Source organism: Alosa sapidissima, chromosome 1 (assembly GCF_018492685.1).
Source record: "Alosa sapidissima isolate fAloSap1 chromosome 1, fAloSap1.pri, whole genome shotgun sequence".
NCBI classification, from domain to species: domain Eukaryota; kingdom Metazoa; phylum Chordata; class Actinopteri; order Clupeiformes; family Clupeidae; genus Alosa; species Alosa sapidissima.
This window is the reverse complement of record NC_055957.1, coordinates 40,200,888-40,223,923: the sequence shown is the minus strand read 5'-3', so window position 1 is coordinate 40,223,923 and position 23,036 is coordinate 40,200,888. Positions and strand designations below refer to the sequence as shown.

The window sequence follows — 23,036 nt, the reverse complement described above, 5'->3', positions numbered from 1 at the left end:
AATGCAACATAAACAATGATAACAACATGCCTTCTGTCAAACAAGAATGAAAATATGTGGTATTTCAAGGACCCCTTACAAAACTAAGAAGGAATAGTTAGTCCTTCATAATATCTTTCAACCTTCACCCATTGCCAAATTGTTCCAAATAATAATTCAAAAGAAAGTAGATTGAGAAAATGGAGAGGGAGTAAGTGGGGATATGTTTTTTTACGTGAACTATTCTGTTTTTTTTCCCACATTAAGTGGAAAAGAGAAATATTCTAACAAGCTACATAAATGGCAGAGACAAGTGTCACTTAAATATCAGAAACCCAGTTGCTCCCTATTCATATTTTATTTTCAAATATATTAGATGGTTATGAGACAGTTGTCTCTACACCCACTCTAAAACGGCAACAGGAAATGTGAAGCTGGGTGACAGAAATGTTTAGAAGTTGGCCTGATACTCAATGGCGCCAGCAGAAATTTTTGACAGGGGTGGCCATGGGAGGCCTTTGCAAATCTTGGGGTGGCACGCCAAAAAAAAATCAATAGTAATATTTCACATATATATATCACATATATATTAGGACACAAAGGAAGAGTTTGGCTCCAAAACACTATATCCTCTATTTTAATGCATTTTCATAAATATTTTTTTTTAAATTATTTTTTTGTTTTCAAACTGTAATTGGGTAATTGTTATTTACTCAATCAAAACAACACAACTGCACTTTTATTGATATTACCTGAATAAAACAAGTAAATAACATGACTTGTTCCACAACAATGGATTTATAGCATTTAAGAAAAGAGCTCTTCATATGCTAGGCTATATTGTTTTCAAGTCTAGCCTACCCATATCTGGGAAAGTATGATGTGATCATGCTTGCATATATCTTGGGTAAGCCTTTATATTAGGTAAAAATACTTTGTGCTGTATCCATGCCTTGAATCATGCTGGTAGAAATATCTATTCAAAAGCACTGTTGATCTGTGCATGCCATGAGCAACTTTTGATTCTTTGATTTGGAAAGCAAGTTCATTATTTAGTGTGCTATTAGAATATATTAGAATTTCAGCACAAAGTTGGATAACATGTAGAATTTTGCTGCAATTTCAAAACCGGATTACTCGGGATCCGCTTAAATCCAATGCCATGTAAATCCAATGCCATGTAAATATGTAATTTTGTAAAAATGTTTAACACCTAGCCGCTAATATACTTGGGAAGCTCAGATTCTGCGTAATTTATGTGTGATAAGTACTCCGTGAGTAATTCAACAGAGAACTAGATGTACCGCAGAGCGGTACAAAATATGACCGCCGCCCAGTCCAGCACATTTTTTCCACAAAAATAAGTCCTGCTTGTCAAATTGTGTTCATTTCCTACTTTGTTCCTTTTTTGTGTGTTTGTAATTGAGTGTGTGCAGAGTGTGTGGTTGTTTTTGTGTTTATGTGCTTTGTGTGTGTTTTTTTGTGTCTGTGTGTGTGTGTGTGTGTGTGTGTGTTTGTGTATGTAGGTGTGTTTGTATGTGTAGGTGCATGTGTTTGTGTGTGTATGTGTGTTTATGTGTTTGTGTGTGTGTTTGTGCATGTTGTGTGTGTGCATGTATGTGTGTGTGTGCATGTGTGTGTGTGCTTACGTGTCTTTGTGTGTGTGTGTTTTTATGTGTGTGTGTATGTGTGTGGGTGTGTGCATGTGTGTGTGTGTCTTTATGAATGTGTACATAAATAAAGCAAATCAGGGAACCACCTACACTTTGCGATAAGTGCCATGGGATCTTTAACAACCATGGTGAGTCAGGACCTCAATTTAACATTCATGCAAAGGAAAACATCTCCTGCAGTACAGTGTCCCTGTCACTGCAATAGGACATTGGGATTGATATTTGTTTGGTGGCTTTTGGCCACAGGGAAGAGTGCCACCTACTGGCCAGCCACCAACACCACTTCCAGCAGGAACCTACTCTTCCAAGGAGGTTTCTTATCCAAGTACTAACCAAGCCTGCTTAACTTCAGTAATTCAGCAAAGGCAGGGTATCTTGCAGCTGGTCTGGCTGAAAAACAAAAGGTGAAAGGCATATATGATTCTAACCGTCTCACTGAATTGCATTATGCACACTCAATTCTCACTGGTATCTGCTAGACAACAAGTACCAAAACATGATTAGATCATAGATTTCACATGTAAAATCCATTTTATACAACCCCACCCCCATCTTGCCTGTTCATAATTCTGAGAATTTCTTAAATTGTCTGCATGTGTGCGTGTACGTGTTTATGTTTGTGTGTGTGTGTGTGTGTGTGTGTGTGTGTGTGTGTGTGTGTGTTTGTGTGTGTGTCTGTGTGTGTGCGTGTGTGTGTGTGCGCGTGTGTGTGTGTGCGTGTGTGCATGTGCTTGCGGGTGTGCCTGTGTGTGTGCATGTGCATGCATGCGTACATATGTCTACTGTGTGTAAATGTGTCATACGTATGATTACTGTGAATGTATGTGTGTGTGTGAATATCTGTTTATGCACATGTGTGCATATGGAATGGGTTAACATGACCCCTGGAGGCAAACATAGGCAAAAAATTGGTCATCCTAGGCCCTACGGTTCTTAAGATATTCACAGAAAACTCTGTTGATGTACGGTCACTAAATGTACACATAAATTAATTTATTGTATGGCTCCTATGAATGAAAGTCCACGAAACTTGACATGCATTCAGAAGGTGTCATAATGATCCTACACGTTCAATTTCATGCAGTTTTGACCATGTCAGCCAGAGATATTGTGATTACAACAACTCATTTTTACTTTTTAATTTTTAACTAGGTGGCGCTATACATGAAATGAGTGGTTGTGGAATGGGTTCACTTGGCCCATTAAGATCAACATACAAAAAAAAGGTGGTCCTTCTAAACCCTACGTTTCTCGAGATATTCACAAAAAACTGTGTCCGCCCTACCCTCCTTTCAGGGGGTCCAGTCCAGCGGGGGGGCTACAGATCAAAACGAAAAACAATGGTTCCATGCTAAGCTTGTGGGGCTACATGCCCACCAAGTTTCGTTTACCCCGGTCTTTCAGTGTCCCGGGAATCCTTGACGGAAAATCCAACTAAACCTATATAGTTTCGCTGCGCGGCGGTCATAATAATGGGTGTGAATTGAATTTGGACACATTTTGCGTCCAACGGCCACATAGCCAGGGGTGGCCACAGGGGTGGCCAGAGTTTATGTTGATGTGGCTGCGGCCACCACTGGCCACCCCTTGGTGGCGCCACCGCTGATACTCATTAGGCAAGTTTGCATTTGTCTGCTGTTAGTCCTGTTTTCTGGTCCCCCTATGGAGAATGAATATTACATATTTATATCTAGTACATTATGTAGTATATTGGCCTGAATATGGATAGATTGTGTTTAACATTCTCCATATTTTTATTCCATGATATTATTTAAAATTATACTGCCACACACATCACAGGCAGCAGCAAATGCAGATGATCGGTCTTCACCTACAAATGAAGAGGTGTTTGTTTGTGTGTTTGTGTGTTGATGATACCTATACTTCACACACCACTTGTCATCTCCAAATGAAGGTTCAGGGACAGTCTCTTAGGGCCCGTCCCATTTCTCCCCCCTTAAAACTTCCACTTGGTTTTGACTGCCCTCAACATTAAAGCCCCCTCGACAAGGGAAGTGGAGGGTAAGATCTTTCCCTATGAATTGGGACACCACTATATGCAAATTCATCTCCCACTTCGTTTTAAGCCTGCATCGGTCCTGGCTATATTTTGAGGGTTGATTTTAAGGGGAAAATAGCACTTCCCCTTGCTCCCTAAAGTAATGGGACACCCTAGCCCTACACATGCACGCGCAAAAACGAGGGTTAGGGCAAAAATCTAGGGGTAGGGGAGGTATTGGGACGGGCCCTTAGGTGCTGACACCGGTGGTCCCCTTCCAGAGCACCATGGTCCTTTAGTTAAGCTAATACCATAAAATGAGAATAATGATTTAACTCACCAGTGGACTGCATGCAAACCAATGTGTATAATGGCAGACTGGCACATTTTCTCATAGTGATCCAACAGTGGTCCACTGGCCTAAGGCTAAACATATTTAAAAAGTGTAGTAAATACATATTTTTAATTAAAGCGTAAATTAGAAATAATAGTAAATTAGACAACGCCTAACAAGTCACCTAATTTACATGTGAGCATAGAATGACATGTTACATTTTATGTGTTCACACGTAATTATGACCGCCGCACAGAGAAGCGGTGCTCATATAGGTTTAGTCAGATTTTTATTTTATTTTTTTTTTTTTTTTATTTTTCGCATGTCCAAATTTCCGTCAAGGATTCCCGGGACACTGAAAGACCGGGGGTACACGAAACTTGGTGGGCATGTAGCCCCAAATGAATAGCATGGAACCATCGTTTTTTGTTTTGATCTGTAGCCCCCCCCCCCCCCGCTGGACTGGATCCCCCGAAAGGAGGGTAGGGTTTAGGAGGACCATTTTTTTTGTATGTTGATCTCAAGGGGCCATGTCAACCCATTCCATAACCACAATTCATGTATTTTATGTAATTTATGTAATTTTACATGTGAAATCTATGAACTAATCATGTTTTGGTACTTGTTGTCTAGCAGATACCAGTGAGAATTGAGTGTGGATAATGCAATTTAGTGAGACAGTTAGAATCATATATGCCTTTTAGCGTGATTTATTTTTGTGGAAAAAATGTGCTGGACTGGGCGGCGGTCATATTTTGTACCGCTCTGTGGTACATCTAGTTTAGGTTACTTGTAGTCTGTTCTTGCTAGGAAACCAGGACCAGGAAGCTTTACCACCACCTGCTGGTGTGGTGTTCTTGTTCTCACACAGAACCAACAGACTAGGCTTGTAAACATACAGTATACAGCATATATAGGTTTTCATCTGAAATATTTAGAGAGTATAAATAGGCTACAACTACATCTGATTATTCTAAATAAAAGTTAGGTAATTTTTTAATGGGATTAATTATTTGAATACAATTGCATAACATGCTTTGATGTTCTGTGTATCAGGGGCTGGAGAACAGACTCCAGATGTTCGCCTCCTTGGTACCCAGAATATTACCTGGATTAAGTCTGGTCCGTAGTGCCTATACTACACACTATGCTGTGACCACAATGGAAAAAAAATATGATTTCCCAAACAAAGAACCTGAGCAGCAACAAACAACATCAACAACAAAGCACTCTGTGAGACTTTGACTCGCTTTCAAGTAGGCACCTTCCTTCATCTGTGTTTTGAAAAATTAGGCCCACGACACTGGCAGAAGACGACAGTGATGTCTGGCACCCCCCTCCAAGCCCCTCCGACCTCACGATGGGTTAAGACACATGTCAACCAGAGCCACCAACATATGCACCTTAACATACATCTGACGGCAACTTTTCACAAATCTTAGTGATCAGACTACATCCTGATCCCCAAGTATGCCCCTCACCCTAAGCTTTTGGCTTCCATTTTCAGCAGCTTCAGACAACTCCTTTATGGCTTCTTTAGGTGCCCATCCTCGTATACCAAAGTGTTGTCTACAGTTTAACTACAAAACCTCAATGCCTATCCCCACTCTTCTTATATGCACTTGCCAGGCTCATTCCCTTGCTGCATTTTAGATTAATACATTTCGGTTTAGTTGCTTGACCATAGGCATTACTGGGATAAAATGACAAAAAATGTCATGTCACGCATATAACTAAACTAAATAATACTGAAATGTGTGAAAAATATCCATCAAATGGAGATGTAACAGTCATTGAGCCCCAACTCATGAGGAATTCCTTATTTATGAAAGCAAAAGGAATCCCCTTTGATGTCACTGCTTGTTTGTGGCATTTAATGAGATGATTTTTGACTCACTCTGCTTGACTGTGTCTGTAACTGTTTTTTACTGTAACCGGTTTATGTTTTTTATTCAGCCAAGGAACCTGAACTGAACTTTGATGACTCTGTTATGGTAAAACAAACTGTACAAGCAACATACCACACTATACTAGGCTACATAAAAGGCACAAAAGTGCCCTGAGTGACGCATGTCTGTGGAGTAACCGTGTCCGGGAAACCAGTCCTACATTCTATATTGAGAAATCTAAACAAAGCTAAATGAGGGGTTGACTGGGGTGAATGGGGTTGCATGTGTCCAAGGCATTTGGATTTGTATTTTTGGATATGTTCAGGAAGTCCACTTATACACAATACACATTTACAGTATGTTAGTCTTGATCCATGGCAATATTTTCATAATTATATTCATGACATACTTCTTTTTCACTTTATTACGGTAAAAAAAACAGCATGAGTAAACAAGAGTCCATTTACACTGTCAGCACGCTTGTGATGTTCCTACACACCTAGTGAGAAAGGAAGTGTCCCATAATTGCATCATGTCCGACGGAAAACAGCCTGATTAAGGCAGAATGCCTGTCTGACCCTTCTCCTCCCCTGCCGCTGGGAAGATGCACACAGTTACAGACACTACATCACAGACAGTGGCAGTTAGCTGAGGCTTTTCTGGTAGACACAGGGTGATGCCTGCGAGGTGTAATTACTGGGCTTGTGTGTGGAGTGAAAGTCATTATGCTCATAATGGAGATTCAGACACATTCCAGTGGAGAAGCCAAACATGGTGTTTCAGGAAGTAGCAAAGAATATGGCTATTAATATTAATATTAATATAATCATAATGATATATTAAAATCACCATGTTCATGTGGTATAAATATATAATGACAGTAACAGGTCTAAATGTTATGTTAACTGAAGCTTGATTAAACATGCTCTAAATTGTGATGGTTTCATTCAGTCTTGATAATAATTTAATATATGTTTTTTTTGCTATTTCCCAGAGGAGGATGGGGAGAAGTGTAGTATAGAAAAATAAAAGAAACCACAGGAAGTGAACACTCTCTTATTATGGTCTTCCTGTTCCGGCGTGGGTGCCTTCAGTGCTTACAGTCAGTCTTTACAACCCACGCACCCTATAGTTTGGCATACTAAATTAGAGCTCCTCCTGTGTGTGTGTGTGTGTGTGTGTGTGTGTGTGTGTGTGTGTGTGTGTGTGTGTGTGTGTGTGTGTGTGTCTATGTCTGTGTCTGTGTATGTGCATGTCTGCCATTCAAGCCATCCTCCATGGGACAGCACAGTGAACATGCTGGAGTTGAGTTAGTGTAGAAGAGGAAGTGATGCGTCCACCTTTGCGTACTTGCGTCCTGATAAATAGCCATCCTCAGTGCCACCACTCTACCACAGCGCTTAATCCAGCCTTTCACTCTCTAAGCTCTCAGGACCCAAGGACATAAACTTCTCAACTTTTAATTGGATATTGGAACATATTTGAATACAAAAAGGTATGTTTTCTTTTTAGTACTTCAAAATCCACTTTGTTTTTTATAATTAATATTTCATTTCTTGCTTATGGGATTTGAAAGTTGTTAGTTAGTTTAAAAGTTTTAAAAGTTGATAGATAGATTATCACAATACCTCAATTTTGCGTTCTGTTTCAACAGAATGAGGGTTACCGTTGTGATTCTTTGTCTTGTGGGTGCAGCCATGGCCAACCCTGTGAGTATCCTACATGTATCTGTCCATACAAACATAAGTGCATTGGTAGTTACTATAATCCTATTATTACTATTATATTATACTAAGTTGAGAAATGAAATCAGTCAAAGCTGAATATAAAATTGAGTTGATACATTCTTTGTTATTCCACCTGACAGATAATGTACAACACAACTATGGACAGTAAAGTGAACCCATTATCAGGGGTGAGTGTGCTTACCAACTATAATGAAATATTAGCTTTTTGTTATTCTTATAATTAATTGACATATAGCATACACTTTGTTGGCCCTGCTTTCTTCCAGTACTGTGTTAACAAACATAGATTTGAGACTTGTTCAAATGTCTCTCTTCGGTATTGTCAATGTGCTGTAGGCTACAGCTGAAATATTAGGTAAAGTGGCTGTAACATCAAAACATCAGAAACATCCTCGGTCTAAAAGGGTTAGGGAACCATTGATCAAATCATCATGCTTCTGTAACATATTACTAAGGAATGACAATATGACTTCTGTCTAAGGACATGCTGTTTTAGCACTTTTTAGCCAAGGTCAATATATTATTATTTTGTGCACAGCTAGAGCACAGCTAGAGCAAAAGCCTGCACTACCTGTGGTCATCCAGCAGAGGGAGCTTGGTCTTACTAATTCTCAATAGTGCAGCTAGTGACCTCTTCTTTAATGTTAATTTCACAGATCTCATCCGTTTTGGACTCTCTGGAGCTAACAGGCATGCCTGAGCTGAAGGTTTGTTTAAAAGTCTGTTTCTACTAATCATTTACACAAAACGCATGTGACGTGAAAAAACAAATGCCCTGCTATCCATTATTATGACCGCTGTGCAGCGAAGCAGCGGTCATATAGGTTTAGTCAGATTTTTTTTTTTTTTTCTTTTTCGCATGTCCAAATTTCCGTCAAGGATTCCCTGGACACTGAAAGACCGGAGTACACGAAACTTGGTGGGCATGTAACCACATATGGATAGCATGGAACCATCGTTTTTCGTTGATCTGTAGCCCCCCCCGCTGGACTGCACCCCCCGAAAGGAGGGTAGGGCAGACACAGTTTTCTGTGAATACCTCGAGAACCGTAAGGTTTAGGAGGACCATTTTTTTTTGTATGTTAATCTCAAGGGGCCATGTCAACCCATTCCATAACCACTCATTTCATGTATAGCGCCACCTAGTTAAACACAAAAAAGTAAAAATGAGGTGTTGTAATCGCAGGTATCTGTGACCTAACATAGTCAAAACTCCACGAAATTGGAAGTGTAGGATCATTATGAGACCCTCTGAATGCACACCAAGTTTCGTCGAATTCCGTTCATGGGGGGCCACACAATAAATTAATTTATGTTGCTATACACCAACTGGCCTGTAGGTGGCCGGAGACAGTTTTCTGTGAATATCTCGAGAACCGTAGGGCCTAGGAGGTCCACCTTTTTTTTGTATGTTGGTCTTAAGGGGGCATGTCAACCCATCCCATTACCACTTATTTCATGTATAGCGCCACCTAGTTAAAAATTAAAAAGCAAAAAATTAGGTGTTTTCACCACAATATCTCTGGCTGACATGGTCAAAACTGCACGAAATTGAAAGTGTAGGATCATTATGACACCCTCCGAATGCATGCCAAGTTTTGTGAACTTTTGTTCATGGGGGGCCTTACAATAAAATAATTTATGTGTACATTTAGTGACCGTACACCAACAAGGATTCCCGGGACACTCGGGAATTCGTTTTGATCTGTAGCCCCCCCGCTGTACTGGACCCCCCGAAAGGAGGGTAGGGCAGACACAGTTTTCTGTGAATATCTTGAGAACCGTTAGTGAGACAGTTAGAATCATATAGGCCTTTCAGCGTGATTTATTTTTGTGGAAAAAATGTGCTGGACTGGGCGGCGGTCATATTTTGTACCGCTCGGCGGTACATCTAGTTCATACCATTCTCATGTGAGCTATGATATTTTACAATGCATTTTAAACCACAATATAACACTCACAGTACAAGTTCTGATTCTGCTTTAAATAAACATGTCTGAGATAACTCATATAACTGTTGCATGTCTAGTATGACACTCTCTGGTTTATCTTCACCAGGCACACAATTCGTCTGAATCTGAGTCCTCAGAACAAAGCAACACATCCGAGCTGAAGGTGAGAGGGACACATGGAAATCAATTAATGGAGGTTATTTGATACTAGAAAAAAAAAACCTGAAATAAAAATGTACAACTTTGAGAACATTTGAATAGTTATATTCACACACTGGAGTAACGTTTGATTTAATGTCTTAAACAGAGTAACTCTGTGTCGTCGTCGTCGTCGTCATCATCATCATCATCATCATCAGAAGTGAGCGTCTCTTCAGAGCAGCAGGTCAGTCAACTCTATCATGAAACATTTACACTGCATGCTATTATTTTAATACCACCTCCTACTTGTGACATAACACTTAAAACATGGCTGCCTCATCTCTTCCCCATGTGCCATGTGTTTAGGTATGTACTGATCTATGGATGTCATGTCTTTCACAGGCCCAGAGTGCATCTGTGTCGGATTCATCCAGTCAAAGTGAGACTTCAGAGCAGTCGGTAAGATGACCAACTAGAAATCAGTGAGATTTAGAAATATTAACAACTGCCTGCTGCAACTATACTGCAACTATGCATGCCAAATATTTATGGAATAAATGAACACTAAATCATAGTTGCTGCCTTTCCCCCTTCCCCAGAGTTCTCAAGAAAACACATCTGAGGACACAGTGAGTGCTTTTCACTATTAACATAGTCTACTTGATCGGACTGCAAGATGGGTAGGATATAACGATGATCAAAACTAATTGTTTACATCTTTCCACAGACTTCAGAATCTTCCGAGTCAGATGAATCTAAATCCAATGGCTTAGTAAGTCATATCTCTTGTTCTGACAATTAAACTGACTAATAATTACACACTTTAGTTTAACATTGAGGAAAGAGATCTTTCATCATTATTTCTATCTTCCCACTCAGACATCAGATGAGAGTCCAAGTAAATCCCTGGAAGACACGGTATGATTTATTTGAATATACAGTTGATCATACAGTTATAACTTGACAGTTTAGCTCCCGTTGTAATGGGACTAAATCTACCACTACCTTGGCTGCATTACTATAGGTCTATTTAATTATCTTACAATTCCTTTTTTAATCTAATCATTGAACTTAGCCTACTGAATCATCACCTTGACAATCTTTGATTATTTCTTTATAGACATCAGAGGAGAGTCGCTCCCTTGAAGACAAGGTAAAATATCTCAAAATAAAGATTAGATTGAGTCATCAGGGCCATTTAGGACTTAACTTATGCCCTGGTCATTAAAATACATATCAGAGATGTGGTGATTTAAAAACATGTCTGCTTGTGGTTATTTGCAGTTTAATTTAGTTGAGACTGGAGTCACCAGGGATGACAGTAGAGGAAGCAAAGAGAACCTACGAAGGGTATGTTGAAAACACGTCACAATAACACACTGGATTTAACTGTATCACAATATTATCAAATATGACATCAACATCAGCATGTCAGGGTAGGCTACTTTTTCACCTTTATGGTGTATGTCTTCTTCTTCCAGTTTTTCAAGGTTTATGCTGTCAAAGCAACTGTTATGGATAGGCCTACTGACTCACACCAATCAGAGGAGAGCAACAGCATCTCCAATGAAATCCTAGAAGCAACTGCAGGACCAAGTCATTCCGTTGAAAGCATAAGCAGCGAGGATAGCAAAGCTAGCACGGGCCTTGATCTGGGAAACAGCACAGAGGACAGTGCCAGTGTTGAGAGTATGGAGAACAACAGCACAGAAAGTATGGAGAACAACAGCGCCGAAAGCACGGAGAGCAACGAGGACAGTGAGGCTGCGGTCAGTCACGAGAGCCACGAGAGCAAATCTGCCGAGTGTTCCCCAGGAGGTGACCAGGACTGTGACAGTGACAGTGACAGTGATGAGTCTAACATGAGAGACATTGGCGACGCTGGTGACCCTGAGCCCTTCGATGGCCTCTTCATGCCTTTCGACACACCAGGGGAGTTGATGCTGCGAAGATGACACAATCTCTGTAGCCATATTAACCTTGTACTGTGTTGCACTTTTATTTAATTTAAAAACAGAAATAGGCCTATATTTGTTTTCCTCCGCCCATGTGTTAAGTACTATTATCTGACTGTTGATAGATCACTGAACTGATTTTTGTGATGTTTTATTGAGTTAATGTTATTTCTGTGATATGTGCCATATATCAAGTGAATGTGTTTTATATGAAGTGGTAGGCTACTCTCTATATATTAAATTAAATTAAATTAGTTTGCACTGCATTTTTGTATGCCTTTGCTGTAATTAAGTATTTTTGTTAATAGCAGAAACATACCATATAGTATCTTGTGACTGTGAGCCATGTTAATCATCTGCTGACAGAGTAATTAGAGAAGAGAATGGAATAAAGCTACTATTATGACTTGAATGTGCTGTGGTGAACATTTTTTTTCTAACCTTGGCTATTATAACAATCAGGAGCCATTCAACACATTCCTTTCAGGCATACCTCTCCATCTTATGAACACCAGCCCTTTTGCTTTAATAATTTACTCAGACAGGCACTCTTTGATTTGAATCCAAATAAAATAATCACATGACTTATGTTTGGCATACAGTAAATGGAACACTAAGTAGACAATTTATCACATTTCAAGGGCCATTTGAAGCTGCTTTTCTTAATTGCATATGCCCGGTGTGAGATTATCACAATCCAAAAATGAGGTGCTCTGAGCTCGGCTCTCAAAATAAAATTAACAGACCTGCCGTCAACAATCCCCTTTAAACATGGCCCAGAGAAAATAAACACCTTCAGTCAGTGGTGACAGTCTCTCAGCACATATGCAGACTTCTCCTCACAAAGACCATGCTAGTTACAGGGTCCACTATCCATGACCAGCCTTCACTCAGCTGAACCGGAATTATAATAATAATAATAATAATAATAATAAGCTTTATTTGTATAGCAGACAGAATTATGTGATGAGTTGTCCAACAAATGTAATTGAGTAAGCCTCAAAATCTCAAAATCGATTATGATTGAATGCAAAATGAATCTTTTCATGCACTGCAGAGTTTATGTGTATATCAAGGCTTGCTCAATATCACACTACTTTGCCTAGATAAGCACCAAAGAACACATTTAAAGAAATGGCAATGACAGAGGTTTTGAAACTGTACTGTAAGAAGAACACAGAACACAGTTGTAAAAAGTACCTTTCCAATTAATCATCCAAAGATGCTTTTTTAGATAGCATTAAAGTTTAAGGTAATCGCACCACTGGGGGGCAGTAGAGAGTTTGAGAGTTCAACCTGGAGTTTCCCAAAGAGACGGGCCTCAACTGCAAACAGCTATTACACTCATTGGGAATTTTCTCTGTGTATTAGCTCTGCTGTTTTGGCAGGAAGATGAAGATTCTTCTGAGGTTGGGCACAACGCGGTTCAGACACACCAAGGTGACTAATTACAGCAAGACTGGAATGCCTGTCTTCAGAAACAAGCCTGAGATCACTGGCGGGGAGATGCAGTGATCTACAGTCTAGACACTCTGTGATGCAGGGTAGTTGTTCCTTAATTTAGGCATTAAGAAAATAGCAAGAGTTGAATAATACAAGCAAGATTGTTAAGACAACAGATGCATACACAGTCTCTCTCTCTCTCTCTCTTTCTCTCTCACACACACACACACACACAAACACACACACACAGGTGAAAAGACTTTATTTGCTATTGTGATGATAATGGGTATACTGCTTTATATGCTTTATATATATCCCTCTGTCTGATTCGCTGAGTAAGGAAACTGAAGAAGATAAGGAAGATGAGGAAGATGTGGTGACTTCAGGGATGACAGGTGGTGAAATGACACAGAGAGCAAACACAGGGAGTAAACACATTACTCCTCTCTGTGAAAACAGTATGAATAAAGGTGATGAAAATCAAACACAGCTGAACATACCAAACAGTGAAGGAGTGAATGCTTTGGTGGTGCTAATATTGTTCTCTATGCTGGACAGGAGAATTTCGTGAAAAAGAATACATTTTCAAAGGAAGAGAGCAGCAACAACAACAAATATGAAGACATTAGAAGACATTGATGCTGATGATAATGCTGCTGCTGCTGCTGTTGCTGTTGCTGATGTTGATGAAGACCAGAAACTCACACAGGTCCAGTGGGATCAAAAAGAAGATAAAGATGATGATGATGATGATAAGGAGGATTTGTATTATGATGAAGATAATGGTGATGATGATGGTGATGATAGTGGTGATGATGATGATGAGGATGATGATGATGATGATGATAATAATGATGATGATGATGATGATGATGATGATGATGATGATGAATATTATTATGACAGTGAACACGAGAAAGACAATAGGCTATAATGCCATAGCCAATGATAATGACAATGAAAATGATAATGCTCCTGGTTATGATGATCAGAAGGGGCTAATACATGATGATCAGAGGGGGCTAATACATGATGATCAGAGGGGGCTAATACATGATGAGTGGGATCAAGAAGATATTAAGTTTGGAAATGAAAAGAATGATAAAGTAATAGAGAGAATATTTGTTAATATTAATATTCCTCACTTTGAAAAAGCTAGCTCCATGGATCAGTGAATGGCCACTAGGGGGAACTATTGTTCTCCTTGAAGCCAGTAGGTAAGTTTTACTACCCATTTCTCAAATGAGATATTTAGGCAAGAGTCATTTCAAATGGTATGCTATATTAATGAAATATCAAATGGATGTTACACGTTTATGGTAATCTAGATTAAGAATATTTAAGTAAATGCACAGCCGCACACGCACACGCACACACAAGAATTCACACATGTACAATCACTGTTTTGCACATTTACAGTTTACAGTGCACCCACACATCCCAGCACCACCAACACACTGCAGAGCCACACCCACGGACAAGCGTGTGCTCTCTCTCTCTCTCTCTCTCTCTCTCTCTCTCTCTCTCTCACACACACACACACACACACACACGACACACACATTGTTGTAAAATTTACACAATACAGCTGACTGATCAGATTTTTTAGTGTAAATCATCAAGCATTCTTGAGAAATGAATTAATTCATCACAATTTTCTATATAGAACTTTAAAATCATATGGACGTTGATCCGTCAGAAAGAATTGTTTTTGAGAATACCGGCTGTGATAATATGTAGAATTAGCACTGTATCAGAAGCTCTCCGTTCTCTTAAATCATTCTGACACGAGTTTTGCATACATTGGGTCTGTGGTTTGGTGAAGTTTCCACTGCGTCACTTTGCACACAGGCTACGCAAAATAATGCTTAGCAGCAGCATGTCTATTGAATATCTTAACTGTGAAACTATTCGATGACATAGTTTTGCTAATGTAAAACGAACTGTGGTTATCAAGAGGCCTTTTCGCACTCTAACCTCAGGGTTATGTGTTCTTAAACTAGTTACAGGAAGAGGCGCACGCATGTGCAACTGCATCAGCGCTGTCAAGCTACACAGCTAAAAGACAAATTAAGTGTTTCATACTCGGGAAAAACCATTGGTGTTCTTCTTTGTGACTAGACAATTAACGGAATTGATGATTGTGCACAAGATGGAAAGGAGTTGTCATTAAAGTATCCTACAATGTTAAAATGTGAAGTACAAGAAAAGTCCACCAGTTCAGCTGGGGAAGTCCCAAGGAAATCCCCTAGTGCGGAATTATTATTTCGAAATTGAAGGCGACGAAGTTCTTCTCCTTAGACAAGAAGACATGCGGCTGAGCCATCAACTCGGCACGAGCAAAATACTATCTTATATTTATGGAATAGTGCAGATGTTTTGCTTGCTCTAGCAACTCCTCTATAAAGTAATTATTTAGGGTACGTCTGAATTCTGAGAAGGGTGTACCATGACTAACATCCAAGTGGATAACGATGCGCTGAAATCCAAGATAAGGAGTTGTTCTATCCTAACAACGTTTTACCACGAAACGCAAAGAGAGATTGCTAATTTAAGCCAACAGCTATATTCTCGGGACTCTGTAATAGCTGATTTAAAAGCAAGACTTGGGAAATACGAGAGGACTTTGATCAATGTCGAAGGAGAGGAACCCGTGGTGATTGGACCTTCTAAGTCTCTTTTCGAGAGCTTATGCAAAGAAATTAGCAAACTAAAACAAAGATTGAAAGAGTCTGAGGCAGATGGAAGCCAACAGTTGGAAGCAAGCAAACAAGTGAGTATTTCCTATTACACTCTACACCTGCCAAATCACATCCATCTATTTAGCAACAAATACTTGTATAACCACTGTAAAACAAGGAAATTATGTATTCTCCAAATTGGTATAATTTCTGCTGCTCTTAATCAAGTGTAAGTCTTAATCAAGTGTAGGACCACCAGATTTTTAAATCAGGCGTCAGGCGTTGGTCGGTTGGTCTGACACCTGTGTGGTACCTGTTGCCCCTCAGGAGGTCAAACGACTTCAGAGGCAGGTGAGAGAGAAGGAGGAGGAGCTGGACAGACTGGCTCAGCGGACAGACCAGGATCAGGAGCGGGAGATTCGGCGTCTCCGCACAACCCTGGCCGAGAGAGACCGCATCCAGGCCACCCGTGCCGTCCTCTGCAACTCCCTGGCCGAGGAGGCTGACCAATTGAGGGGCCAGCTGGGGGCCACAGTGAGGGTCTGTCAGGAGCTCCTGGGCCGTCTGGAGAAGGAGAAGAAGAGAGGGGGCCTGGCTGAGGAGCCAGACGTCTCAGAGGTGTGTATCATTAACTACTCAAATTTGAGTGTTATGTTATTTAATTTGGCTGCCCCCCCCCCCCACCTTAAAAAAACACATAAACAAATAAATAAATAAAATAAAAGTGTCTAAAGGATTTCTCTAATACACATTCATGAGTTCAGCGTTCAAAAATCATCCATTTTCATTTTGTTTTTCCCAGAAAGTGGACTCCACAGAGGGTGCCGGTCTTAATGAGTTAGTGGACAAACTACAGGAGGAGAATCAGCAGCTGAAAAAGAGAGTGGCATATGTAAGCTGGAATGTTACTCTACTACTGCACATGCTAATCAGTTTGCATTGAGTTCAAACATGATACCATGATATGAGGTTGTCATGAGAAGGTTGTTATGAGAAGGAAGTGACCCATTCTGGCCTGTCATGTTCTCACCTCAGGTAGAGAGCCTCAATGCAAAGTGGCAGAAGTACGACTCGAGCCGGGAGGAGTATGTGAGGGGCCTGTGCCAGCGGCTGAAGGAGTCCAGCGTGCTGGTCACTGGGAGCCCTGAGGCAGCCGGCCCGGTGCTCATGGGACCAGGTCTGGGTCTGGTGCCTGGGGGGTCCGGTCTGCTACAGCAGGAAATCGCCCGGCTCAACAGCCTCTTGGAGGAGAAGATGAGCGACTGTAAGAGACTAGTGAGAGAGAGGGACGATATAGCTAAACGGGATCAGGAACGCATCCAGATGTTGGAACAACAGGTCAGCACCTCACCATCATCATCATCATCATCGTTGTCATCATCATTTTTCATCCTGCAACTCTCATAGCCACTTAAATTAGTTATTTGAAATAAGTTGATAAGTCAAACACAATAGAAAATGAATGTTTCCTTTATCCTATACTGTATGTGTAGCTCTGTAAGCAAGTCAATGGAAAATTGGATTTTGAAAATGAACTCAATGATAATGTGACTTAGCATGAGGTTAAGTGAATCTCCTTTAATTGAATACCTGGATCTTCTGATCACAACAGGTCCTTGCATACATCGAGGACTTTAAGTCTGAGAGGGCAGATCGAGAAAGAGCCCAGGGGAAGATTCTAGACCTTCAGGAGGAGGTGGGCCGTCTCCAGCTGCAAATCCGCAGTCAGGTAAGGGAACACACTGCTGCCATCTTGGCAAGATGCCCTTGCCTTTGACACCTACTGTACATACACCAAGGCTCATTTGTTCACTTGTTATCTTTCATCAATAGCATAACATAACAAAACAAAGCAGAATAGTATATTATGTCTTTATGGAGATCAGAGGTTGAAGAAATATTTGACATTTGATATCTGCTTATGCACCACAGACCCCAAGAGAGGTACCCAAAACCTGCAGAATCCATGCCAGCCGGAAGAAATCCCCACACATGGACGCCATGACAGAACCACTGCTGGGAAACAGCCCAGACCAGCCGGGGTCCAAGCGCTCGGCGGCGCACTCGACGCCAAGCTCCACGAGGACTGAGTGCAGAGGCGCGGGCGACCTGCAGTGTCCGTACTGTTTCAGCACGTACGACGGTGCACGCACGACAGAGTACATGAAGCACCTGGACGAATGCGCCAGATTGTGAGTGAGACCTCGTTCCCCTCAGACGTAAACTCTGCCACTCTCGGTGTTGGCACCAACAGCAAAGCACTACATGAGCCTGCGTCAGAGCAAGGGCCAAACTGACAGTTTCCTTTGAATCACAGTCACATCAGAATATGCACCTCGCAAATACAAAGTCAAATCTAAAAGTTAATTTCCTTTGATTTTAATGGGAACTGGATTTTAACTGGCTGTGTGTTGTGGTATGTCTAGTCAAGTATTTTTTTGACAAGTTTATTTCCACAGAATGCTGCATGTCAGACAAATGTGAGTGGCTAGACATTAGGTACAACAGAATATACCTCAGTTGAATACTTTGTGTATCCAATAGATGGAAAACCTTTGCACTTTTTTTCTCATTTACTATTGCCAAAATGGTTGAAAGCACAAATGAATATTTTATGTGTGTAGGGAAATGCATAAGCTTTTGGTAGATTTCATGATATAATTAATACTATATATTTTATTGTGTGTTATTATGGTGCTATTCATATCATTCTGTAATATCTATGTATAATATTTTGGTTTGTAAAAAATACATTGAAAATGAATCATTTCCTGTTTTTAAAAAGTAATGCTAAATTTAATCATTAAATTATTGAAATATGTATCACAGTGATACATTTAGTGAAATGTATCAGTATGCTTTTAAATATAAATATATATTTTTGTAGTTCACTTTTACTGAGGTATGACTGATTACAATTTATCACAACAGGCGTCTACTAGAATGACTTCCTTGCCATCTGATCCACTTTAAACCATGAAAGACCATCATAGAGTAAGAACAGGAAATGCATGTGATTTTGAGAATCAAGTCTCAGAGATTGTTCCAAACTAAATTGACTCAGTTTCAGATGTCATGGTACACTATGTCAAATCACATCTTAACTGACAAATTTGTACCTAAGATTAAGGGGGTGGGTTATCATTCAGAGGTTTATTTTTTTTAAATAAATCATTTATTTCACACATCTAGTCACATGTGCTTTTATGTGTCTTGGTGGTTTGAATATGGGTCATGATTTGAGTATGGGTCACTCCAGAAGGGCGTGGATAACACACATGTTCGGAAATCCTTATGCAATAATGACGGCCAGATCATGGGGCATTGTGAAGGCGTTAAGATAGTTCTAGATATAGTATTTAAGTTCCACAATGTGTGTGTGTATTGAAAGCATGCTTGTGTGCTGTGGAAAGCCCCTTCCCATGCCATGCTGAATGGACAGGCTATGACTGAGGCAGATTCCCAGCTGTCTTTCTGGGAATAAATGACAGAAAGTGTGTGTGTGTTTGAGTCTCTCTCTCTCTCTCTCTCTGTGTGTGTGTGAGAGAGAGAGAGAGAGAGAGAGAGAGAGAGAGGAGAGAGAGAGAGAGGTCTTGGACTGGGGAATGACAGTCTATTTTAAGTGGGCAAGCAGGCAGGCAGGCAGTACAGTACCAAACAAGGCCTATGTGTGTGTGTGTGTCCGTGTGTGCATGCGTGTGTCTGTGCGTGTGTGTCTTCCAGAGAGTTTTACTTAAGCTGGTATGTGCTTGCATAGAAGTCTCAGGGGCCACTCAAGTGTTTGGCACATCAACTGAAATATCAGAGACAAACAATACATGGAACAAGATTGGCAACACTATTATTACATGTGCCATTTAAAAATAACAGGGACATTCAAAATAGTCTGTTCTTACAGTCCCATCAGTGGTGTTAGCATGTCAGAGCAACACAAACAGCCCACTGCACGCCATCTAGACTCTACCGCTAGATTGAATCTTCTGGGCAAAGACTTCCGAGGAGGTCAAGAAGAAAACAGTGCTAGGAGTAACTGAGTGAGCATATACCGGTAACACTAATCTCATCCTTGAAGTGACGTAGGTAGAAGTCTTCATTACACATTTCTTCTCATGCTCCGAACCTCAGATTGTGCTTGAGGCTCTGTTAGCTCTCTAGTTGCGCTCTTCACTGGAGAACTGTTGTTTTCTTCCTTAATGGCCTATTTCTTTTGAAACAGGCAGTCTTTTATGTGTCCCTCTCAGAAATGTAACTGCTTGGTTGTTCAAAACTAGTTTTAGCGAGCTGCATTTAGGTCTGTCCCTTCTTACAGTCAGATATTTCCATGGTGCTGCTATAAGAATGGCTAGGTGGGCCAGACAGGGAATCCCCTGCCCCCCTTGCACACTCCCACCTCCTCTGCTGGGACCACATGATCTGTAACCAAACATACACACTCAACCCACTCATCTCAGGAGTGGAAATAATTAGGTCACCCTTGACTCGACTGTGCCCACTGCATTTAGACCTCCAGAGGGAGAGGCAGCCACTCCTACATAGCCTCGGAATAGTGCCCACGTAAAAAAAAAAGAAAAGAAAATCACGGCATCGCGGGTCTCCGCCATTGACGCCTGAGTGTTCCGTCCACTTCCATCTGTGATGATAAGGCCGCCGGGCTTTCGCTCTTGCTCTCCTCTTCTCCTCAGGAGAGGCCGGACCTGACAGCAGGCCAGACAGGCACAGGAGGGATAGATACAGCCTTTAATCTCCTCTGTATCTGAAAATAATGGGAAATTCCCATAAAAGGAGGGGATTCCCAACAGTACGTTGTTACTATTGCATAGCGCTGAAACAAAAGCAGAGCAGTATTTGTTGTATTACTCTTGTTGGGAGTGAACACACATACACACACACACACACCTCACGCCCCCCCCCCCCCCCCCCCCACCGATATGTTTTTACGATAAAAGGTAGAGATAACCAGCAGAACTTTGGGGTACGAGGTTCGAGCTCGCAGCACGCCATCACCACTTCCCGAGTGAGCGGGCAGAGGGTTTTCCCCACTCATGTGTTTCTCTGTGTAGCTTCAGGCTGTGCACAGGGAGCCATTGCCTTTCCCTACACCCCCCTCCCACACACACACACCTGCCCCCATCTGATTACAAGCCCTGGGATCCCTTCTCACATCTCTGAGTCCCTCTAATAAGCTCATACTGTATGTGCCTGTCCCTGTTATTGTCCAAACTCCACTGTGGGGAGGAAATAGACATTAGAGGTCTAAGCACGGCAAAGGCCATACATATCACCTAAGCAGTCACTGGAATGTACATGTAGTGGTAAAATAAGGTGGGTAAACTATTAATTCTGTGATCTCTGTGATCAAAGGCATTGAGAACATGTTTGATGATGGTCGAGATTATTGTCCAATGTTTCTAACAATACCAGTGGTATTAAATGGTTCCTAGAGTGTTGCTAAGTTTACATATTGTGAATGTGGATAATACAGTGTGGTTTTTGAATGTTAAAAGTTGCAATTGGTGAAAAACTCTATTTCTGAAATTTCACTACACTACACTTCACTACATCCCCGATGAGACAGGTATGTCTTTGATAGAATGTCCCAGCATACCACATGACTCCAAATGTAGACCCCCCCAGTTTGTTACAGAGATAAGAGATCAATAACTAGTTGGTCAAATTGAAATAAGAAAAGGGGGGAAAAAGCAAAGCTTAACAGCTAAGCATCCAGCTTGATTAAAAACTACATGAAGGCCCCCAGCTGTGGCGCGACTGGCTGGGGCACCTGCACCGTACACCGGTGACCTGGGTTCGATTCCCGCCCCGTGGTCCTTTCCAGATCCCACCCCCACTCTCTCTCTCACTCACTTCCTGTCATTCTCCACTGTCCTGTCTGATTAAAGGCATAAAAAGCCCAAAAATATACATTAAAAAAACAAACAAGCTACAACTGATATGTTGCCTCTTGCTTTCAATCATCTGCGATGTTCACAATTGTTCATGAACATTAAAACCTGACCACCGCCAGCAGGTCATTTCCATATCAGGGACATTTGAAAACAGAAGCAGAGAACCACTTTTGACTTCAATGAGGAAGTGAGTAGAGCGCAGAACATCCTCTAGACATAATGGACAATGCATCCACTTCCTCATGCCAAGGCTTGAGCAGGTTAGTATCACTATGTGCATATAAGGAGAGTACGGGGCTGCCAGTAATCCTTGAGATTTCACTCTAGATGCACACTCAAGGAAGTGCTGCCATGGTGACCTTGTTTCTGTGTGACTCACTGCTGTGTCTTACACTCATATAAAGAGGTACACAGCACCTCTGGTTATTATCCTGCCTGGTGATTTGAATAGGCGCACACACACACACACACACAATCCAGTCACGAGCCCAGACAATGGGGCTCAACAGGGAAATCACTCAGGAGTGTTAGTAGTGTACCTGTAAAGAGTACGTTTGCCAGTGCAGAAAAATCCCCATCTAGAGACTTTTTTGTGAGATCAGACCATCATCGCCGGTTGTGACAGAGGTGGTGGTGGGTGTTTTTTTTTTTTTTACCACAGAGTGAAGCACTTTTTGGCAGGATGTGCAGTGAGAGTGAGTGTGAGAGATAGACAAAGAGAGGACATGAGAGAGGGAGAGAGAGAAAGGAAGTTTGAAGATAAGACAAACAGCCCTGAAAAGTTCCCTCTCTGTGGGTGTCTGAAATGGTGTTCTGTGCCAAGTAAAGAATGCTTCTCCCCTAAAACACCCGTTTTAAATCTTCAGCGCAGTTTAAAGTGTTTGAACAGAGGGACGGGTAAAGCCTATTTCCCCACCGAGAGAAATTTCCACAACCTTGTCAGTAAGGGAGGCTGAGGTAACAGCCTCAGTCTCTGTTCCAGTTTTGATGTGATCAGTTGTAATCTGACACCACTCTCCACTCATTCAGGAACTCAGCCACAAACCAGCTGGAGGTGAGCTAATGGCTGGATTATTAGTCTCCATACAGTGTCTTATCAATGGCCGCCTTTGCAGGCTCCGTCCCCTTGTCAGTATCAGACTCTATGCATTCCGTCCATGTTAGGAGCCTGCAAGGGAACGGCCTGAGAGAGTGTGAGAACCAGATGGTCATGTGATCCATCCCCCAGTTATCTCTGGAGTCCCCCACCCTTTCTGCGTCTCAGACAAACCCTCATGACTCATGGCACTGCCCGTAAAGCTGATGCGCCGGGACAGCAGTGGTGCAAAAAGAAACATAC

The 23,036-nt window shown here is 41.3% G+C and overlaps 2 protein-coding genes across 2 annotated transcripts; both read left to right on the top strand.

Annotated features, from left to right (window-relative positions):
• Window positions 1–7,112: 7,112 nt before the first annotated feature.
• On the top strand, window positions 7,113–12,006 carry scpp1 (secretory calcium-binding phosphoprotein 1). The gene is made up of 13 exons (XM_042103624.1): window positions 7,113–7,369; window positions 7,529–7,583; window positions 7,742–7,789; window positions 8,279–8,329; window positions 9,681–9,737; window positions 9,882–9,959; window positions 10,118–10,174; window positions 10,315–10,344; window positions 10,443–10,487; window positions 10,595–10,633; window positions 10,836–10,868; window positions 11,000–11,065; window positions 11,197–12,006. The coding sequence occupies exons 2-13, from the start codon at window positions 7,530–7,532 to the stop codon at window positions 11,668–11,670; spliced, it is 1,032 nt and encodes a 343-aa protein (XP_041959558.1). The 5' UTR covers window positions 7,113–7,369; window position 7,529; the 3' UTR covers window positions 11,671–12,006.
• Window positions 12,007–14,624: 2,618 nt separating this feature from the next.
• Window positions 14,625–18,985, top strand: tnip2 (TNFAIP3 interacting protein 2). The gene is made up of 6 exons (XM_042093276.1): window positions 14,625–15,886; window positions 16,122–16,412; window positions 16,597–16,686; window positions 16,830–17,132; window positions 17,407–17,523; window positions 17,727–18,985. Exons 1-6 carry the CDS (start codon window positions 15,563–15,565, stop codon window positions 17,988–17,990), a joined length of 1,389 nt encoding a protein of 462 aa, XP_041949210.1. The 5' UTR covers window positions 14,625–15,562; the 3' UTR covers window positions 17,991–18,985.
• The last annotated feature ends 4,051 nt before the right edge of the window (window positions 18,986–23,036 follow it).